This window comes from Malurus melanocephalus, unplaced genomic scaffold (genome assembly GCF_030028575.1).
Source record: "Malurus melanocephalus ecotype Western Australia unplaced genomic scaffold, MMel_1.1 scaffold_66, whole genome shotgun sequence".
NCBI classification, from domain to species: domain Eukaryota; kingdom Metazoa; phylum Chordata; class Aves; order Passeriformes; family Maluridae; genus Malurus; species Malurus melanocephalus.
The window spans coordinates 2,617,603-2,639,800 of NW_026623298.1; the positions used below are offsets into that span (position 1 = coordinate 2,617,603).

A 22,198-nucleotide genomic window follows, 5' to 3' on the forward strand; every position below is an offset into this window, starting at 1 on the left:
TCTGCAAGATGCCAGTATGGCAAGTTTTGAGCCAGAGAAAACAGATCTACATCCTCATAAGTTTGGGTAATGCTATGATCCACAGAACTGTGGTGGTAATCAGTCAGGCAGAGTGGCTATCAGACTACTGGTTACCAGTATTTTACTTTGTGAGAGCTGCATTCTGGGCAAGCATCTCTGCTGAAGATGCTCCAAGTTTTGAATTATGGCAGCTGTACAGGTGATATCTGTAGCAGCATACCTCTTGCTGCTGCATATCTGCAGAAATTCCCTTGACTGTTTCTGACCTAGAAAGAGGATGTCATACTGGTCTGAAAAGCAGATCTCCACTGGATTTAAAAGGTATGAGCTATATGGCAGATAAAGGGTTGCTATGTCTCTGTAAGCAAGTAGGCAGTGAAGGGATGTCCTGAGGCCCAGACACACTGTCTCTCAGACCTGAGAGATACTACAGTCCTGAGAGGCAGCATTTAAAGAGAAAGACAAGACCTTTTTCTGTTCAAAACGTACATGTTTTTATTATTTGTGGAGTATTGTGGCAAACAGAACAATTAAACCAGTTCTGAGTGATTGCAAAATACTCTTCCCACAGTACTCTGTCGGATTTTGCCATATTGTACTGTAACTGAAATTCAAAGCAGTTATCGATGGTAACAAATTCAGGAYGGGAAACCAGGTTGGGATGAGTTTCTCAATGTTTATGCAATAAGTAGGAGCTTTTGGATTTTGCTTATGGTGATGTTATGGTAATGTGTGCATGTATGCAATCAAWGATAGACTTGTGTTTTATTAAGGAAAATACCCTTTCAAAAATTGTGCCAGCGAAAATTATTCCCCTTTGGATTAACAGGCAGTGAGTAAAATATGATTCACGATGATCCCAATGATCCAACAGTGTTAAAGTGGTATGTATGTATGGCTTCTGACACAGCTCTGCTTAAATCTTAGTGCCATAGACTGCAATAGCAATGTCTTTGTGAAGACACRCTTTCCACAATAGAGGACTAAAGCCACAACTCCTAAATTAGTGTGGTGTGGAGCTTTTGGCAAGGTTATTTCAACAGATTACATATCACCACCACACTGGGTGCAGCCGGCTGCTTGTGAAGGTATTCTGATCGTGTAAGAGACATTTGTACATTGCGACAGTCCTGCCTTTTCTCTGGGCAGGTGATGTGCTAGCATCCTCAGGGCTTCTTCAGAGATCTTCATTTGTGCCTACAGGAATTGCTGTCGCTGAGATCTGCTAGCTGAGATTATTGCATGGTAACTTTCTTGCCGATTTCAGCCAGTACGTGCTGGGTGTACCTAACCAGGGACCTGGTAATTTATGGCCAGAACCAGTGGAGGCAGAAGATTGTATCCAGCTGGCACAGCAAGAGTTGGAGGAAGATGTTTCAGTGGCCTGTGGTGCTTTGTGAGCCCATCCAGGTGGTAGATCTTTACCCAGTGAGTGACATTGTGAGATGGTTACGATTTTGTTCCCTTTTTTGTTGCGAATTGTTAAAATGCGGTGAAAATGCTGTTGTTTTACTTTGCACTGTGTGTGTGAGTAAATGTCTGGTGTCAGACATTGAGTTCATTTCACCTACCATTCCATCATGGGGGCTGTTAATTGACATGTTTCTTTTGGAGACAATGTTGCTTCAGCAGCCCCACCTTCCTGCTGCTCTTCACCATCTCTCCCTTAGATGTGGTCATACAACTGGGCCTCATYGTCCTGGTAAAGGGGATTGAGAAATTCTTCCATGTTTAAAAAAGTTATTTAACATAAAGGTCTCCTTTTGACTGTAACTGTTGCTGAGAAAGTGTTCAGTGACTTTAATTGDACAGATACAAGCTGTTTCAGTAGGATGGATGCAAGCCTTTATGTGCTCTAGTGTTGCAAGAGTTGTCTTTTTCAGTTGCTTGGAAAAAGTGAAAACTGAATGCAATCTTTGGACTCTGGTTTTAAGCTCTGTTTATTGTTCTCTGTAATGAATGCTGTCAAAGTGAGTTTCATTTGAATATAAGCAGAGATTTGTATTGAAGCCAGTCACACTGCGCTGCCATTGTAAGCAGAGCAGACAAAGGGGCACTACCCTTTGTAAGCAGAGGTGAGGTGAATTATGCCCTRTGCTTCCTCTTAGAAATTAATTGTGTCTTGAGGTGACTAGGTCAGCCATCAATGTCTGTATATAGGAGCATCCTCATTGTGTCTGGAACACAGGATCCACATCTAAAGCAGCATAAATGGATACTGGAGGAGAGAATATGCCTGCTCTGACACTATCCCAGCTTTATACCCAGTTCAGTGACTGAACCAGATGTGAACTCTGAATTAGATRTGGTTTATTAAMTTTTGGTGKWTTTTTTTTTGAGTTTGTGTAGTCTTCCCATAGTAATTTTACATTTGCAGTGCCCTTTCATAAGAACCCTGTGGTTTTGAAGGTTCTTAGTCCCTTATTTGAAGGCTTCTAAAATTAACTGGGGTAAACATTCTTCTTAATGAATGAAATACTAATAGTTTGGTAGAAGAATATGGGGCTATATAATTTGTTCCAGGTTACCCTATGTAGTRACACACGACAATGAGTCTTCTGCTCAGAAAAGTCTGTCTTCTTTCAAACTAGCTGAAATGTGAATTACTCATGTATGGGTTCTGGTCAATCCACCAAATAGGATGAAAAGGCATCAGACCTGATGGAGCTGCAGAGGGAGCAGAGATTTGGGCCTTAGGTCATGCCTAGGGCTTAATATTTCAGTGCAGTATTTGGCCAAGTTCTAATCAGAAAATTTGCTTTTGAATGTGTGTGTGCAGAGACAGTTGTGCACACAGGAGGGAAATGAATGCTGAGACAGTTGCATTTTTCACAAAGGCTATGTGCTTATCTGTTTACATGGCTGTACAGTGGAAGGTTTGCCTTAAAAAAARRRSCMARKTTWAAAAAAMMTGCAAAAAACAAAAGAAAAAGCCCATAACCCAACCCTCCAAAGTACRTAGCTAAAAGGTATGTATCCTTTTKGGGGGTTTGTAGGAAGTAGCTTATRCCTCTCAATTCCATTTCCTTTCTAGTCTTTCGAATTCTTTAATGTTATAAAATATTTTTTGTGACAAAATTGGGTCAGATAATGGTGGTTGGAGTTTCCATGCTCTTCAGCATGCTGCAGCTGGACARTTCCTGAATCTTAGATTTACATTTTTGTCACCAGTTGCAGTATGCCAGAGACCACTGATGATTGCATTACTCGCTGTGCCAGCTGAAAGTTCTAGAAACTGCTGCARTTTAGACAGGCTTTCTGATTGTACCTCTAAAAGAAGTCTGTGCTTCTTTTGCTGGGGCAGTTCTTGAGGTATATGTTGTAGCTCTATATATCAAGCAGTTAACTGTTGAAACTGAACTGTTTCTCATTCTATGGTAAATTTTTTTAATATGATTTTTCAAAATATGAGATGCTTTTTGTGAATGAATTGGGAAACAAGCTTTTCATGTACTCCCAGTTTTCTTATATTTTTAAAATTGAAGTTCTCTCATACTCTTAAAGTTSCTTTTCAGTTTTCTTAGGCTTAGAGGAAGGTGAACAATCTTTAATCATTTTCTCAGCTCCTCCTAATTTATCACTGTGTGTCCATGTGATGATTTGCCCCTGGCTAGACACCAGGTACCCACCAAAACTGTGCTRTYATTCCCATCSTCAGATGCACRRGGGAGAGAGAATATAATGAAAAGWTTGGGGGTCAAGATGAGGACAGGGRGAGATCAGTCACCAGGTAGCATCATGGGCAAACCAGACTCAACTTGGAGAAAAATTTATTTTATTATTAATCAAATCAGAGTACAATAGTGAGATATAAAACCAAATCTTAAAAYACCTTCCTCCCAATTCTTCTGACTCTTGAAAGGAGTCTCCTTGTGCAGTCTGTATGTGAGAAGTTTCTCTGKGTTTTCACTGCAGTTGGGGAAGAGGGGATGCTGTGCCTCTTGTGATGGAGAAATCAAYGGACAGAAATGACAAACAAGCCTCAAGCATTTTGTGAGCTCTGTGTGACAGGACAGGAAAGTAGTTTTGGGCAATGACAGTTTCAGTGTGACTGCAAATGTGCATTAAGCATATGAGGTATGACTGTGCCTGATGGCCAAGTTTCTGCCGCTAGTGGGAYGGCTGACTGAGCTACAGCTATGGTTAGGAAATCAAAGCTGATGGRATGACCAAAGCTGATGGCTGTGGCAGACTGGAACTAGGAGTGTGCTGCTTGAAAAGTCAGGAAGTTTGCTGTRTAACATTCAACAGGATGGGAAAATGGACATGCCCCAAACTAACGTCCAGATTTACAGGTACAACTCAATACTTTTACTCACAGTTATTAGAATTGAAAACGTTGCTGTCTTAAGCCCAGATTTTATAATCTTGTAACTGATAAACCCATAATTTTTTTAAAAGTACATCTTTAGGGCTTAGTAATTGCAAAAGGAAGCTTTGAAGCACTGTGTTTTGATAAACTATGGAAGGTGCTACAGTGTTCTGAGAGCAGAAGCTGAATGCCTCGTCCCATAACCTAAGGATTTCACATACTTCCAAGGTCCACGTGTTCAGGAGCTGCTGAKGTACTTGAAATGCAGATTCTACTTCTTTGAAAACTGAGCTCCCTGAAAATCTGTTTTTGGATAGGGGCAGCACAGTGTTGGTTGGTGGTAAGTATCTAGCAGCTGTCTTATACCTTCAAGTTCTTATTGGAACTCTGGTTTTTCGAGTGACTTGTACATCTCCATGGGCTGCTGAGTAGTGGGAGCCCATGTTTCCTGCTTCTTGAGCCTGTGTCCCAATAACAGAACTCATCAGTGAGCAGTGGGGACTATCTTCGTGTTTTAATCTGCCAGTCTTTTCAGGCATATTAGACACTTAGCTATTCCCAGATAGCAGGAGTAGTTTCCAAACTCTGACTTGCTTTTTTAGAGGGACCAAAAGTGAAGGTCAAATACCTATCTTTTGGAGGGAGATAGTAGTTGCACTTCACTGACGTGACACCTCTTAACTGGCTTAGGCTTTCTTATCTACGGTAAAGAGAGGGTTTAGTACTTCAAGTRCTCCTGATTTTCTCCTGTGATCAGCTAAATGCTTCTGTTTTCTTTGTAGGTCTCTGTATTTTACTCCCATGGGAGAGATTTTTCTCTTAAGTGTGGCTGCTGCACAACCACACATAAGCTGAATGCACCGGGGAAGTGGTTTGAGTTTTGTGCTCTAAAAAAAAGTGTGTTGGCAGGAAAGTATTTGCAATACTCTGGATTGACAGTATTGTAGATGTTCCTCCAGTGCTGGTTCGAAGGAGGGTTTTGTTCAGGCTATGTAATTAGAATTCATATTGAGATGTCTGTATATATGCAATATAATTTGTTTTTAGCTCAAGCTTCAAAAAGTATTTTYGACTTTTGCCTGGAGGCCTATACGAAATTTAAAGCTAATTGAATGGATAAACAAGCCAGTTAATTCTCATATAATTTAGTATATTTAGTCAGTATACTGCATTGCTAGATATTATTTCATTGTTTTCTGTCTTGATAGCAAAAATATTGCTTTGTTTATGTTGCTTAGAGTGGAAGTAAGTTCTTATCCGGACTGAGCTGAGTTTCATAATGGAGTTTTGAAAATAGAATTTATTTAAAATGTGCATGTACTTGGTTTGGTTTCTTGGAAACACTGATACCCTTARCTAATGTGATCACAGAATCACAGAATGGATTARGTTGGAAGGGACCACAGTGGATCATCTGGTCCAACMTTCYTGCTCAAGCAGGGTCRACCTRTAACASATTGCACAGGGTTGTATCCATATGACTTCAAGGATSTCTAGTGAGGGAGACTCCACAATGTCCTTAGGCAACCTGTTTCAGTGCTTGGCCACCCACATAGGTACATCACATAGGGCTATGTCTAGGTAGATCACATCTGATGGTTTAGGTATATCTGATTCATCAAGTGGAGGACCTGTGCTYGGTCTGTTCCTGCTTACATCAGTGTAACCCGTCAAAATTAAAACAATATGATGAGAATTTACTGGTTATTACCTGCTCGTCCAGCTTACGAATATTTCCATTAATTTAAATAACAGGTATCATCTTTCAAAAACATGCTTTTCTATATGTTTACCAATTTTTTTTACCTTATGTAGCTTAAATGATGAATCAGTTTTAGRAAGGGAATTGCTTTAAAGATGGTGCAGCATTCTGTGTTTTTGAAGGGTGTGCTGTTCCTTTTGAGTGATGCAGTTCTGTAGATGTTTATTTGTTCAGGCTTTCATGTGAAATTTTCTAGTAGTTCTTACTAAATACTGATTTTTCAGAGGAGTCAGTATGGTGAATATTTTTATTTTTTAATTAGTTGCTCGTATTTTTCTGTATGAGTTACCATTTTCATCTGTTTTGGCATTTTCTATCTCCAGAGATGTTATAAAAACAAGGTCTTAATTAATTTTTAAATCTTTGGTTCTGCTAGTAAATATTTTAAAGGTATGAGTAGTCTCACTTGTCGCTGATTTGATTTTTGAAAGTAAAAGTTTTGATCGGTTACTTATATGATCAGTCTGAAAAGTCCTTTTTTAACATACTAAATACTGTGTAGCACAGTGCATTATAAGCTCTTAGTTACTTAGAATTCATAATTACTAAGAATATATCAAAACCAAGGAAATCATACCAAAAAGTTGGGCATTTCTAATCTAACTGTAAGCGTAGATGACTAGGACAATTTATGCTTATTATATTACAGTATTCGTTCCATCACTTTAATGCTTCAAGAAGTCAAATGGAAAGTGTTTGCCTCTTTGCTGTCAGAAAATGAAATGGATTTTTTGGTATCTTTTCTCTTGATGGTTTTTTCAGATGCCCCTGYTTTTTGTGGCTGAATGTCTTCCTTCTTTCAGTGCATCTTCAGTGTAAGTTACTCAGAGCAGGATTATCCATGTTTCTGTTCAACTGCAAAGATTAAAACTTTCTTTGTTTTTAAAGGATACCTGATCATCTTATTTCATCTGCAGGCAGCTGGTGTTGGGGCTTTAAGAAGAAGCTACAAATATTGTAAAATTCACAGTTTAACAGCTGGGATTTTAAACTTAAAATAAGGGTCTTAACATTCTCTCATCCGTGCATGCCAGAGTGATGCTTATCATCCTAACCAGGACAGTCTCAGATTCAGTTAGGAGCAAAATAACTACTCTAAAATGACTATCCACTGGATATTTTTTGGATTTTGCAAATTTTACAATAATTTACATATTTTCTCACATGTCTGTATCACTCGCTTCCTATGTACCTTTTTGTGGTTTTGGCATTCACACAAGACTACGTCTGATTTTGCGGTGTGTGTTAGTACAGGAAAATGCCCAATATTTGTTGGTATTTCTGTTTGAAATCTATTGAAAAAAAATTTCTATATTTGATCCTAAAAATGGATTTAATAATACACCTGAAAGGTGTCAATCCTTTGCTGATGTTTAAACTATAAAATTTTATTTTAGGTATGGTGGCAGAAGTTTGTAGAATTGTGAGTGTTATATATTRGTATCTCTAGAGTTTAGTGTATGTATATAGAGATTAGTGTAGATTGAGCTTCTTGGCATCTTCCATCCATCTTTCCCTGAGAACACATGCTATTTGAAAGAGGAGTTTGAAATCTGGTTTGCCATAAATACTAATTATATTCTTGGGTTCTTGCTTTCATAGTCAAGATAACTGTTGCCTTGTGCTCRGTGGGCCAGCTCACAGCAGTTATTGTAAAGGGTAATGAATGATGTTTATTTATGCTTTGCGCCTGACCACATCTGGGGGTGAGAACATGCTGGCAGCTAATTGGCCTGGCAAATGATCAGGCTGTTACAAAGCAGTAGCTTGTGCTAGGCAGGAAAATAAAATCGCAAGGAACTGTCATYCCTTACTCTTATTTATGGTTCCTGGTGGAAATGACAGACATCAGCTGTGAATGTGATATTGAGATTTGTTCTTACCATATGTGTTTCTTTCAGTGAATGCCTCAGATCAGTTTGCTTTTATTAACACCTTGTGAATTAATCTCATCCCCAGGGATTGGTGTCAATTGCAAGTTTATAGTATTACATCCATCTGTGTTTGCGTTCCTTTGTGTCCTGAGACTTGAATGCTTCACTTTAAAACTGATCACGTTAGTGATGTTAAGGACAAACAGCCCAGCCTGCAAGTCTGTGTTGTATGCCTTGGCATCAAGCAGTTTCCTGAAAGTGGTGCTGCCTTTAAACATCTTAGACCTTTAAGTTTCTCTRAGCTTGAAGGAACTAGAATCATCAAAAATGAGAGAAATGCAATAATTGTTCAATGAGGAGTAAGCAAAGAAGACAGTTTAAATTTTTTCATGTTACTAATGCATACTTAGCTATCTTCCTCAGAGCATGCAGGTAATCCCTGTCCCCACAAAGCAGACCTCTTTGTGCCTGTGCTGGAGCCAGGCAGTTTAGCAGCACTTGTGGGAAGAGCTGAAAAGGCTTTTACTCATTACAAAACCAGGATACATTTAAGTGGGTCAAAGCAAAAGGAATTGGAGGAGAAATGGCACCATTTGGATTAGAGATAAAATCATTACTCCAATAGGTTGTGAGGATGTGATTGACAGCCTGCCAAGACATCCTTCCCTGCTGACTGCTTGGTAGTGATATTAACAAGAAGGAGGAATAAAGTTCATATGTGCTGCTAAATCATTTTGATGGTGGTAAAGTTTGAAAAAAGAAAACTTGAGTGTTATTTGGATAGCTGTTGGTGTGTAAAATGACYAGATGAACAGGTCCAAATAACACAGCAGATTTGTGGTGTTAAGTAGCCATGTGGTRGAGAATGGCTTTTGAACACTTTTGGGCCCTTCTGGTTTTGCAAACCAGTTTGTGGCATCTGACACTGCTAAGTACACCTGCTAAACATTGAGGTTATGCCACTGATTTCAAAGCTAGATATAAGTATGTTCCTAGCTCCCCCTCTTGTGTCATTGCACATAAACATCTATGAGTACAAAATAGAGTGTATTGAAAAAAAGCAATACTCTCATTTCCTTGTATTCATATGAGTCCTGTGAAATTATTATTTTTTKWAATTTTCCTTTGTCCTAAAGCAATTTTATTACTAATATATATTTATTTATGGAAGAGCATGTGGATGTTGTTTATTTTACTTCTTCAAGGTGTGTAAAAATAGGCAAAACAAAGGACGGTTGTATTCATACTTTTTACTGGATGAGCTAAGATAATGTAAAATAAATGTAAATGTAAATTAAATAAGCCTTTATTTTGCCTACTMTGAGTGCATGGTGATATTGCTTAGAAAACCAGATGCCTTGCAAACTTTTTGTAAGCAATATGTAGAAAACGGGGTGCCTTTTTCTGTTACTCCAGAAACAGTGAAAAAAAAAATCATGCTTATGCAATCAGGAATTTGATGCTGTAAAAAGAGAAAGGAAAATATGGTAGCTTAAAAGCTTGATACAGGATTACAGTTGTTTTTAGCAYTTGATAGTTAAGCGTCTTTTACTGCTGTGTCTCTGAATTCCCATAACTGATAATTTAGCTGCTAATTCAATTGTGTGACAATTGATTGCCCTAACAATTCCTTGAAGAGCACTACAAATGTCATTTTTTTCTCTCTGTTTACTATAACAGTTTTCACTTCCTGTGTTATTTGTATGTTGTCACCCAGTGATGTATGTGATTAATATATACCAAAAAGGTGTATATGTGGAAAATAGTAAGCAGACAAATTTGCTAGAAAATCTTTTGGAGCGCACTTTTACATGTAGAAGACTGTGCTGATCTTCTAATTTGCTGCAGAATGTTCACCATTATTTTCCTTTTGTAATAAGAAAAAAATATATGATGAACAGATTAAGATGAGGTGATTTTTCTCTCTAACAGTACTGTTCTATTAATAACTGTAAATCTTGTTTTTTTCCCCTCCTCCCTTGCCTCTGTAACAGCTAGCCGATGGCGGAGCCTCTTCTCTACACCTGTCTCCTTGGCTTTTCCCTATAGTCCTGTTGCAAGACTCACCCCATATACCAATGGCTTTAATAGTCCCAGCTTCTCTAAAACCTCCAGTAAAGCAATACTAACACCTGAACGGACAGGTAATTTTTTTTTTTATTGATTTATGGTGCTTACGGAAGTGCTTGATTTAATCTAATCCTACTAGAGTTTAACAGCAGTTTTGAATGATTGTATATGAGCTCACATCTCAGAGGGAAACTTTATTTTAATGACCTAAAATTTGGCTGTTAACCAAGTGTTATGCAGCATGTTGCAGGAAAGTGATGCTAGTGACTAATGATTTKCCTAATAGCACAGTTGTGACTGTGTCAACTTAAACAGTCCCCAGCTTTGTTGCTCATTTCTGCCCTGTGGTGCCCCATCCTTTTGTATACAGAAACATATGTACAGCTGTGTAATGAAATTGCAGYGAGAATTTCTCTATAATAAAAACAGCTGGCAGAATCATGCCTGTTTTCAAACTGGTATTGTTGCTAATATCCAAGATTTATTTTCTGTTTTCCACTGATTTTCAGGGGACAAGTACAAGTTCTAGAAAATTGCAAACTTTGTGATCTGTAAATTGCAAGGATTTTCATTGTCCTACTTCACTACAGATATCAGGAGTCACTTTGTGTCTATGACTTCTCAAGCTGCAGTGGCAGTGGAAAAAACAGTCCTCTGGAGGAGAGGCATTAAGATTTTATTGTTTGCAGGAGCAGGCATGGGCTGAGGATGTTAGCATCAGTGTCACACCAATCTGTGTGCRGTTTTCTTTACAATACACGAAATCACTGCAGAAAGCCCTGTGTTGAGGGTTATGGGCACTGTGGGTGAGTGAGATACAGCTCCAGACAGAGTGTCTGCTGTAGCTGTCTGCATGTAAGTGAAAAGTCTAAGTTTCCCTATTCAATGGGATGAAGCCTGGTTCCTAAATGAAGGCATCTCATGCTGTTTGAGATACCCTCAKGTACCTTGTCTAGCTTCCCACTGCTGCTTCAGTAGAGCACAGCTGTTACTACCTCTGCAGAACCTCAGGGACTGCTGTAACTTGCACATTTAGAAAAGCAAACACATTTTCTTCATGTAGTCCTTCCAAAGAAAAGTAATCCCCTGCCTGTCCTTTTCTCTTGGAGATATTACTAGAAAGTATCTGATTTTTAGTGTCTGCTTTCAGCAGTACTATAGGATGCCAACACACCTGTGATACAAGTACAGCTGGTGAGCCACAGTCTTGCCCTGCAGGCTGTGGGTCTCTGGTGGTCCAGAGGATATCAGAAGATTATTTACTGTTTTTGATGGGATTTTTCTTTAAAGTTGGACAAAAACTAASCAAACTAAGCTCATGCAACTAATTGCAAATTAGTTTATATTTTACTATCACATGCAGGGAAAAAGTAGAATCCAGAGCCTTTCCAAAAGGTGAGGGGAATAATACTTTCTCTATTGTATTACATTCAATCTTACTTGTTACTGTCATTAATTCATATGGTAATTATAAATATTAAAAGAAGAATAGTAAAATTTAGCTAAATGGTTCTGATACAGCATTCAAGTACTGAGCAGAAGTTAATAACACATACCCATTTGCTTTTCAAAACAGAGTAGGGAGAGCCACARTCCCATAAGAGAGATGCAAATGCAGATGTGGTTAGACTACACTAACTAATCTGAGCTGTATCAGAACAGTATTGGGTAAATTATTCACTGTCTGGGCTACGCAATGCTATTTTGGGAACAAGCTGAGGAATTCATGATCCATTCCTACACTTTCTCCTTCTCATGAGTATCAGAGCTCTTTTGTTAGTGAATTGAACTACACCTCTGAAAGTTTTTATGTGCTATTCAGAAAATAATTTAAGCTGTTGTAATGTAAAGAGCAGATAATTCTGAATGAAAGGTAGTCAGACATATTTGTAGCCTAAAGTGTATGTTTTCTTACATAGGGTACATTTCTAGGAGTTCCCCTTTGAGTCCACAGTCATCAATAGACAGTGAACTGAGCACTTCGGAGCTGGAAGATGATTCCATATCCATGGGATACAAGCTGCAGGACCTCACTGATGTTCAGATCATGGCTCGTCTACAGGAGGAGAGTAGGTGGTGCCTTTTTTGGTTTTCACAATAGTCTGAGGAAGATCTCCCATAACAGTTAAAACTGCTCCAGTCTGGTCTCAGTTAAGTGGATAGTTTTTTTTAGTGGTGTTGCCTCTTGAGTGGCAGGTGGAAAAGCTCTTCACCTGCATGGAGAAGGTGTRCATGTTGTTGGGTTCAGGCTAATCTGAACTGGAACTGGATCTTTCAAAATTTGGTGTTTATATTTTTCTGAATAATAATTGAAATAGTTTTGTTTCTGAAGAGGGATGATGCTAAAACATTTTTCTCAYGCATGCATTTAATAAGAAAGGTAAAAATAAGCAGCTCTCTTGGCTTTCTTTGCCTCTACTTCAATTTTCTTAAATTGTCAGATGAGTTTTGAATTTAAATCCCCTTTAAATACTAATTAGGGCCTTTAAATTTAATGTCTTGGTTTAAAACTTGTGATTATGCACAAATCCGAGCCCAGATTCTTTTTTGACATAGATTATAGTTTGGCTTAATAGCAATTTTTGTAAAATGTCTTCATTTAATAATAAAGAGCATTTGACTTAGATGTCACTGAGACAATAAGTGGAGTGTCTCTCTTGCATCCTGTTAGTGCCAAATGAGATATCAGGGAGGAAGTAATGAGATTAAAAGCAAGAGAAATTCAGAGATCGGCCAGAATGAAAAAGCCAAGTAATAAGTRATTATATAAAACAAAAATAATAAAATGGGAAGACAAAATTAGAGCTGTGATCTGGCTGAAGGCACCAGACTGAGCAGGCAGAGTGATCACCTGTCAGCAGGAGAACTTGCTGAGTATCTAGTGGCATGCATCATGTTCAACATAGATATTACTAAGTGTTCTAATTAAAAAAAAAAAAAAAAAAGCAAGTTATGACTGTCAAAGATAAAAAGGTTTACATTAATTAAATGACAGCTGTGCTCATCTCCTTCAGAGTGAGGTTTAAAAAATAACCTCAGGTACTTAGCTCTTTAAGCAATTATGGCATTGGCAGACTGGAAAGAAAAATTGCTGGTTTTTCTTCTGCTCTGTATTAGGTGCAATGGTTGTATCTCATCCTTGTAGTAGCAGCTGGTGGAGGATGTTTGAGCATGTGATAGTTGTTGACCACTTAATGCCATGGAAAGTGGCAGTTCTGTATGTGCACACAGGCACACTCTCTTCACACTCCCACTCAAGGAGGGGGAGAGGATGCATATTAAGACGTTTCCAATATGAAGCAAAGGTGTCAAAGCTGAGGGCTTCTTGTAAGTCTAGAAAGATTGTTATCTGCAGCTACTGTCAGAGTTACTTGACTTCTGGAAGAGCAGTGTTTCTTCCTTGGCTACTGTGCATCTATCTGGAGAAAGAAGGGATGTGCAAGGCACGTGAATGTTTCCCTCTCACTTGACCAGGAGCAAAGAGGCTCTTGTAGGGTGGTGCTAATAGTGAGATGGTTTTCAAAATGTGGCATTCTGAGAAGAGGGTGGTAGGCTTGTGTACCTGTGTAAAACACCGTTGTTACCTCTAAGCCTCGTCTATGAGACTGTATGCTATCAGGAAATAATTGTTGTTCAGGAAGGTTGGACAGCCAGTAGATTTAGATGAGTTGTAAATTTAAGAAATGTCATTATAAAGATTTTTGTTGCATGAATACGAAAGTTTAATGGCAATAGCTTGGAAAACTGATGTGAATGTAATTCCTCTAATTAAGAGTATTGAGAAATTAAAAACTTAGTACTTATGTAGTCTTTCTATTGGCAGAGCAATAAGTGCCTCCTGAGGGTGATTTATCTTAAGAGAGGCATCTAAGACTTTGAAGACTCCTGTGTTCTTTTTTAATATTTTRTTTAAAAAAAGGATTTTGAGGGAAAGAATTCTAGCTTAGATGCTTGAAAGGTAGATCAGATGCCTGAAAGGTACGATAGATGAATCCTACATCAGATCTTCAGTCTGATTGCATTTAAAATCCAAATCTTGCTGTAAAATTCTGTCTACTCACCTGCTTAGTTTTCAAGATTGAAGTGCATATTAAGAGTTAATCACTTAGCAGAAGCTGAATCATCCTCCTCTTGGAATTTACAGGCCTTAGGCAAGATTATGCTTCAACTTCAGCATCTGTGTCAAGGCACACTTCCAGTGTTTCTCTGCCTGTGGGGAAAAAAGGGACATGCAGTGACCAGGAATATGATCGCTATAGTCTTGAGGATGAGGAAGAGTTTGACCACCTTCCACCTCCGCAGCCACGTCTGACTCGCTGCTCCCCCTTCCAAAGAGGGATTCCTCACTCACAGACTTTCTCCAGTATCCGGGACTGCAAGAGGAGCCCTACTTCCCCACAATTCCCTACAAATACTTATCAGCAGCCCTTCTACTCTCCTCAAGCCCAAACACCAGAGCAGCAACCAAATAGGATTAATGGAGGTGGGTTGCATGCTTTTCTGAGAAGTGGTCTTTTCTCTGCGCCAAGTGCCCGTGCCATTTTGAAGATGAATTATACAGAAATTGTGACAAATAATTTAAGCTTGTGTAAATGATTAAGGTATCTTATTGTTAAGCAGTTTTCTGAAAAAAAACTAATCTGTGACCTGGTCAAAAAAGTTGTTGCTTTAGTCTGTTTTAAAATGCTGTAAGATGACCACAAGTGAAGAAAGAAACAAAGAGGAAAGAAGAGTGTATTTTGGCAGGCTAGTWGTTGGTTAGAAGAACCTCTGGGGTTTTGAAGCTTGATGTACACATGTCTGTTGTGGATACAGTCAAATACAAATCAAGGGTTTCAGATTTTCATTTTCTSTCTTAATCCTGAGTTTTCTGTTAATGCAGCTGTGCTGAGTGCTTATGGCCCCTTGCTCCTCTTCCAGGTCTGATAGGACTAATTGTTAAAGTAGTGGGAGATAATGTCACTCCCAAATTACCTTGAGACATTGCTGCTTTTTTGCGCTGCATTTGAGATATGTTCCAGAATCTGAAACATTTATCTCTCAGTGCTTACTCATTATTTAAGTTTCCCTCTATTGTTGCTGTTACCTTCCTTTCTTTCCTCGTTATAATCACGGTTTTCTTCCTTCTGCTKCATTTTACTTTCCTATACTTTCAATCTTTCGTCTAAATAGTCCATTTCCAACCAGGGTCTTGTTTGTAACATTGCAGGTTACAGCTCACCCTTGGGCAAGAAAATAAATGTGTTGTTCAAAACAACACATAGTTGCTATTTATGGTGTTACAGGTATGCATGTTGCTTTTCTGACAAACAAGAGATGACAGGTTGATGCTCAAACAACTTCTATTCAAAGTAAGTCATGTCATGAAAGTATAATTGACAAGTGGCAGTATAGAAAGAGAGAATGTTAACAGAGGGTAGAGCAGTGTGGGTGTCTGTTGGTACAGTATATGTGCCATATTAATTTTAATGTTAYTTTTCTTGCTGGAAAGGTGCAAGAATGGGACAGCACTGCTGGGCTTGCAGAAATGTTGGAAAATAGGAAGGTTATGGGGCATTTTTGTTCAGGAATAAGAGAATGATGTGTTGCTGCCATGTTTTTATGAGGCTCCCAAATGTGTTGTGAATGTGGAACTTAACCATTGGATTTCCTGCATGGAAAGGCATGGAAACCTTTAAGGCACTAAATATTAGACTCCTATTTTATTAAATACTAAGTGTATAAATAAAAATTGTATCACCTGGTTGACTTTTTTCTCAAGAACTTTGAGATGTTGAATAATATGTTTGACATCACCCAGTAGTTGGACACATGACTTCAGTTACCTGTTTGCAGGGGTGACAAACAGTCCTGTAATAATCAGTACCATTGACTCTAAAAGGGAAGCATCTCCTCAGCTTCTACACCTTCAACCTCTAACTCATGCTACCCTGATCCATGGGAGTAGCAAATACTGATGGTGAGAAACATCTTACTTTGGCTGTGTTCCGTGGCAGACAAGGACATAAGGAGTCAAGTGTTCACTGTATTGAGTATGTCTGCATAGTATTACGACATATTCTCATCAGTGCTTACCATCTTGGCAACAATTTCATTGTCTCTCAGAAATTCCTACACATTGGAATGGTGATAGACTGCAAAATAAGAATTTGTCTGAAACAGTTCCACACTGTTTACCAGGGCAATTGAGAAAGAGGGGTATGAAAGATGGAAGAGCTGAACTTTTAGTTYCTGCCTTCAATATGGGTGGAAAGCATGGTCCATAATTAATAATTTAATCACACATACCACATGCTGTGCTRCTCTTGGCCATTCCAGTGGTCTTCCCTAATCTTTATCCCTCTGTCTTCCCCCAAAGAAATCACTTACATTCTTGTATGTGCAGTCAGGGGTCTGGCTCCTGTTTCATCTGGTCATYCACAGAGGTCTTCATAAAAGAGGAATAAGCAGCAAGTAACTGTTGAATTATGACAGTCTGGGGTAGAAAAAGCATTATTTAGCATTGACACAGTGCTTCCCCCAAACTAGTCTATGTATTCAGCTTAATTACAATCTTTTGCCTTTAGCCAAATAGTTTGAGGGATAYTGCTGTACCTGATTTTGGTGATATTTGTTTGGTATGGTACTCTAGTTGAGGTACTAAATTACCTGCACCATAAAAAAATATGCTGAAGAGGTGATAAACCTGGAAAAAGTTAATAATGTTTTTTTATTTAATAATATTTATTATTTAATAATAATTCTTTTAAGAGTGTAATATTGGTTACCTGATGAGAAGCACTTACATTTAGATGCTGAGATGTGGGTTCCCACTTGTGTATGAAGGATCTAATTCAGCTGCCCACATAGAGCTATGTGAGGTACTTCGATGCATCCTGKCTTCACCATCACCTTGTGTCAGTGCTGTTTAGATTCCACAGAAAACCCAGGATCTGTCAGATAGAATGAGGTACCTTCACATAGGCACTGACTGGTGCCCCAGATGCCTGGCCTCTCACTGTAGCCAAAGGTCTGTTTGTTTTCCAGCCATCTGCAGGGTTGCATTTCAGGTAGCAGGTAATTTTTTTTTTAAGTTTTTGGTGCTCTAGTGATCTTCTCTCCTTGCTTGGCTTGAGAATACTCTGGCAGATGTTTTCCAGTTGTGTTTGAAGCTATACTTTTGAGCTTATACACTGTTCTTGCCAATGTCTTGTGGCAAGGTGCTGTCCTTGCTGTAATATTGTCACTCTGTCCTGTGTTAAATTGCTATACTTCGTTTTAAGATCAAATTACATACTTCTGGGCCACACCTCACCACACCATGTAGCTCCCACTCTCAGGTCCAGGTTCTGTATCTCACTTTATCCCACCCATGTCTGAGTGAATGGTGCCAGTMACATTTACTGCCATCCCCAACAGCTTGCTGTACTGGAAGGCTCCTGGTAACCAGTAGATTAAAGTGGCAGGTGTGTGCCATCTAAGTATGTTAAGATGTTAAACATGTTGCAGTATGTTTGAGGTGTATGTGGGGCCACTTGTAGCATGGGATGTAGGTGTACCTGTTGTTACCTTTTAAACAGCATTTTCACAGCTGTTGTCCATAAAGTGTGCATGTTATCTTTGCYTTCTAATAAGTTTTATTGCCTGTTCTGGCAGGGAGACACTAATAGATAAACTTTGTGTGAAATCTGTTTGGTTTTGTTTTCCTTGTTTAATTACACCCTCTTCCTAAATCAGCTGAATTTTCTGTAATGATGRGTTGCATCAGAGGAATTCAATTTGTAAACTTTTTAAGGTATTCTGATTTACAGAGATTTTGTAATAGGTTGGTGGGTCAGAAATAGGTAATTTAAAGAAGATCTGGGAGAGACAGTAGGTGAAAGTTTTGWGTATCTGTTGTAATTAGCTGAAATGAGTTTGAATAGTTTGTGTGTGTTTTATAGTTGAATAAAGCTTTTAATATGTTTGCAATGGAAATATTTATGCTTATATCTCTCCCCYTTATRCTAATTTGAAGAAATTATCTGKTAGTAACTTAAAATGCTGATAACTRTTAATATCAAGAAAACCATATACAGTCATTTTTCATATAAGAAATACCATCAAAAGTCATAAACCCAAGGTGGTATATGTTGTCCATAAATATACATTGTTTTTGTTACTTTGAKGCAAGAATTACTGCTTTCACTTTAATGTTTTAAAAATACTTTTTAYTTCTTTTTAGTAATTTAATAATTTCCAGTAACTGTTACTATTTTTGCCCTTTATACTTCTGATTTTTTGAAACCAGAAGTAACAGTTTACTATAATGCTGYGAAATCATTCAGAGTAGTCAAAATCCAGGAGAGACAGATACTGAAAATGGGATTGATTTTTCTTGTGGTCAGACCCACTTTTCAGCTCTCGGGATAAGCTCACTCACAACATTTTATCCGGGCATCCCTTATTTTATGTGCATTTAAAAGTGTCCATTTTCATAATACCTGAAAATTGGGAACTTTGTATTTTGGGCAAATTATTCCAGGTAAAGTAGTTTATTAYAATACAGTAAGAAAGGGTGGATGAAAAACATGTAGTTCATGGAGTAGCAATGCATTCAATCTGCTTAGTCTTAATGTATGTTTTCCAGTGCCTTTTCCTGTTGATTTTTAAGTTTTTAGCTTGGTTTATAGTTTTAKAAACAGGCCACAGATACCACTCACTTAAAATACTTTGCTTTTATTTTCCAGAAATTACTAGTTATGAGTTACTTTCTTGCCTATACTTTGAAGATATTGTGAACATCATTGGCTGYTCCTCATTTTGAGGAACCAACCTCTGTTGGTTGGTTGGGTTTTGTAAGCAAACTCCAGGCAGRCATAGAAGATCAGCATTTCAAGGGCAGTACATTTGTGTTTAGATATTGGTTCAGCATAGACTTACTTTTCAAGTGTTTTCTGCTCATAAACTGCCTTTCTCACTAAAAAGAAAATTCTRTCTAGGAAATTGTTGCAGACTTTAATAAAGAAAACAAGGAAAAGAATCTTRCTTTGCTACCGTTGGAGTTACATTGAGGATAGAGGTCAGTGGGAGAACTCATGGAACGTTAATGGAAAAATCTTTAATTGGCTGTAACTGTCTGTGGCAGGMGACACTCTGTGAAGCCAGGATGAGATGAAGTAATAATTCTGAATAAAATGGAGGTATTAACAATATTGAGAATGGCATCGCTCACTTAACTGAAGGACTTGGCTTTAWTCTGTTACTGGTGTTTTTAAACACTGATGTCTATGTTGTGTCAGCTGATGAGTCAGACCTTTAAAAAGACTGGTGTATTTGGGATGTCATAAATATTCTAACTATAGCAAATATAATGCAGATAACTGATCTCAGGTCTTCAGAGATGAGGAAGAGAAATTCATCTGGTAAAGTGAAGTTGTAGTGAAGTCTACAGTAGCAGAACACGCTCTGGATGTCTGCATAATACTTAAATCAAGAAGCACAAGATTTTCCTTGTGGTTGTACCCTGATCTATTTGTGCACGCAGCGTAGATAAGGCAGAGTTGAATTTGCAGGATTCGTGTGAAGGATTTAAATATGTGTAAGAAGCTGCTAACATAGTTCAAACAGTGATTCAGAATTCTCTGAGACGCTAGTAATTCTGATTTATTGTATCACACTCCTGTGCTTTTTAGGAGGCCTTTTGTTCAAATAAACCATTGACATTACTTGCCGAAAATAACAGTGAAGGAATAAAAGTGTTTTAAGATGCTTTGCTGCAGAGTTAACTTAAGCCCTCCTTGCAAAGAGAATCTCATTGGATGAGGCGTTTTGGCAGATAGAAGGTGATACTGACCAAGAACTGCTACAGAAGTCCTCACCTGGCAGCCCACCAAGAGTGCACCTCTTCTGGGGCAGCTTTGCTCCTAGGACAACGTCTGTTTGCGTGCTACACGGAATTAATCTTCGGCCAATGATAGTATTAGGTCAGGGAAAGGAAAAAAAAGAAGCAGTGGAACGGGGACGGCGACCAGCGGTGCGGGGATCAGAAGACAGAAGGCAGGTGCTGCCTGTTCTGGTGTCCTGCCAGAAAGAAGCTGGGCCACTGATCCCGAGCTGACTTCAGAGAAGAAATAGCATCAGGAGAAGAACTTCGTGGCAAAAAATCACAGCTGAAGCAGCTGGGTGAGAGGCGAACTGCTGTCTTCACTGTAATTTTGTGGAATATTTGACAAAGAAGGGATTTTTTTTTCTGCTTTTTGACCTGTTTCTAGCAGTACTGAATATGATCTGTGCTGTGGGGTGGCCTTTCCATGTACATATTCAGTTGAGGGCAGGGGATTCTGTRTATCACAATTCCCAGTTCTTGTGCTGTAGAGGCAATGGGCTAATTTGGCATGGATGCCACAAACAAGAAAAAGTGTAAACATGCAGTAGGCAATTTTTGATGTTTCAAAAAGGGCAGTGTGTGCTGCCTAAGGAAAGCTCATCAAATGACAAGCATGTGGCAATATATGCCTGAATTATTCTTAGAARGTGGTAGTAACTAGGATCCAGTTAYTACCTCCCTTTGCATGACCTATCCTTGAATTTTCTTCACACTTACAAGTATCTCAACAATTCARTGTGTGTAGGTCTTATGACCTTATTTTATCTAAAAGAGGGCTGGGAAAGGCGAAGATATATCTAAGATGCTTTATAGGGCTGAATTTTACTTAAACACCTTGTTTCAGCCTAAGTTATAGTTGAGACTCAGTAGTGGGTCAAAGTCATAACTGTGGATGCTGTTAGAGATCAAGTCCAGTCGTTGATGACCACCTTGCCACACTTAAATGCCATGTCCAGGCATTTCTTGAAATGTGTAGGTTCTTTGGAGTTCCTTACTGGTGTTACTATACACATCTTCCTAACAAAACAGACTGCAAGCAACTGATGATTTTTTTAGATTTGCCACTGAACCAGATTAGTGCAGAAGAGGTAGCAGAAAYGGTGGCAAATTCCAGTGTTCATCACAAACAGGACTACTTGAGCAAATTAATTCTCACCTGAGAATACATCTCAACTCTACTCCTTCACTTCTCTCTGTTAATTTTCTCATCAGTCTTAGGAGAACAAAGAGGTCTGGAAATAAAAGAAGCTTGGAAAAATATTTTTGTTTTCTTCCTGTATATTTCCAGCAAGTTCATAGCTAGTCACATCTCAGTGGCCTGAAATAATTTTAAAATCAAATAACTCCCACCTTCTGCTTCCATATATTAAGCTCACAAGAGCCAGCGTTTCATTTACAAACAAAACATCTGAAAGGTTATTTCCACTGTTCTTAGGAGGGAAGCAGGTGACAGAACAAACTTCAAGGAGATGAAAGAGGATGCATCATCCAAGGAGATGAAAGCTGCAAAATGCCATCAAGGCGAACATTTCTGGGTTTTCCCCAAACACAAAACTGACCTGCTATTTTCATTGCTTTCCAGGGCCATTTATCTCAGCAGACACAAGGAGTCGTCAAAGAAGTAATGCAGCTGCTTGATGGATGAGAATTTGCAGGTGCAGCAGGAATCTGCTGCCTGAGGACTGAATGTATCAGCAGCAGAGCAAACTGCTGGAACAAGAAGGGACTAATAAGCAGGAGGCAAAAGACGTGGCCACCCAAGACATGAAGAAAATCCAAGCTACTTCTGTACCCATTTTTGTGCTGTTGTAGCTGCATCCGCTGGACAGTTTAGGCATAAATAATGCCTGGGGTGGCTGATGCAGTCCCTGAGTGGAGGAGTGTAGAGTCCAAGGATTTCTGCTATACAGTGTGATAATAAAAGAGCTATTTTATGCAGTTCCATTTTCCGTACCGCCTTTCCCTGCTGCTCAAACTTTTTTTGCCACATTCTATAATGTTGGCTTAGGATTTCAGGACCTAGGACTTGAAAGGGTAGGCTAGAACTCCARAATTAACTGTAGCTACAGACATTCTACATTCATGATTTTTTTGCCACTTTTGGCCAAGGATTACGTTATAGTGTGACAGTTCCCTCTTCAGTTTGCAAAATTCTTGAATATTTTAGAAATAAGATACATACTGTAGCTGTGTGGATGCTATTGTTTGCATCCCCAGGACAGTTTTGGAATCCTGATAACTGTTTCATCATTGTTACATCACTGATGCTAATACTACCTGGCAGAACTGGAGTGGAATCCCTTTGTTAATGT

General features: G+C 38.7%; 1 protein-coding gene across 1 annotated transcript in view; it reads left to right on the forward strand.

The window, feature by feature from the left end:
* SLAIN1 (SLAIN motif family member 1) overlaps positions 1-22,198 on the forward strand; it is a 49,076-nt gene that overhangs the window by 17,309 nt on the left and 9,569 nt on the right. Inside the window, exons 3-5 of the mRNA XM_057366517.1 lie at positions 9,964-10,113; positions 11,959-12,108; positions 14,184-14,522. Coding sequence (XP_057222500.1) covers positions 9,964-10,113; positions 11,959-12,108; positions 14,184-14,522 — 639 coding nt within the window. The remainder of the gene's footprint in view (positions 1-9,963; positions 10,114-11,958; positions 12,109-14,183; positions 14,523-22,198) is intronic.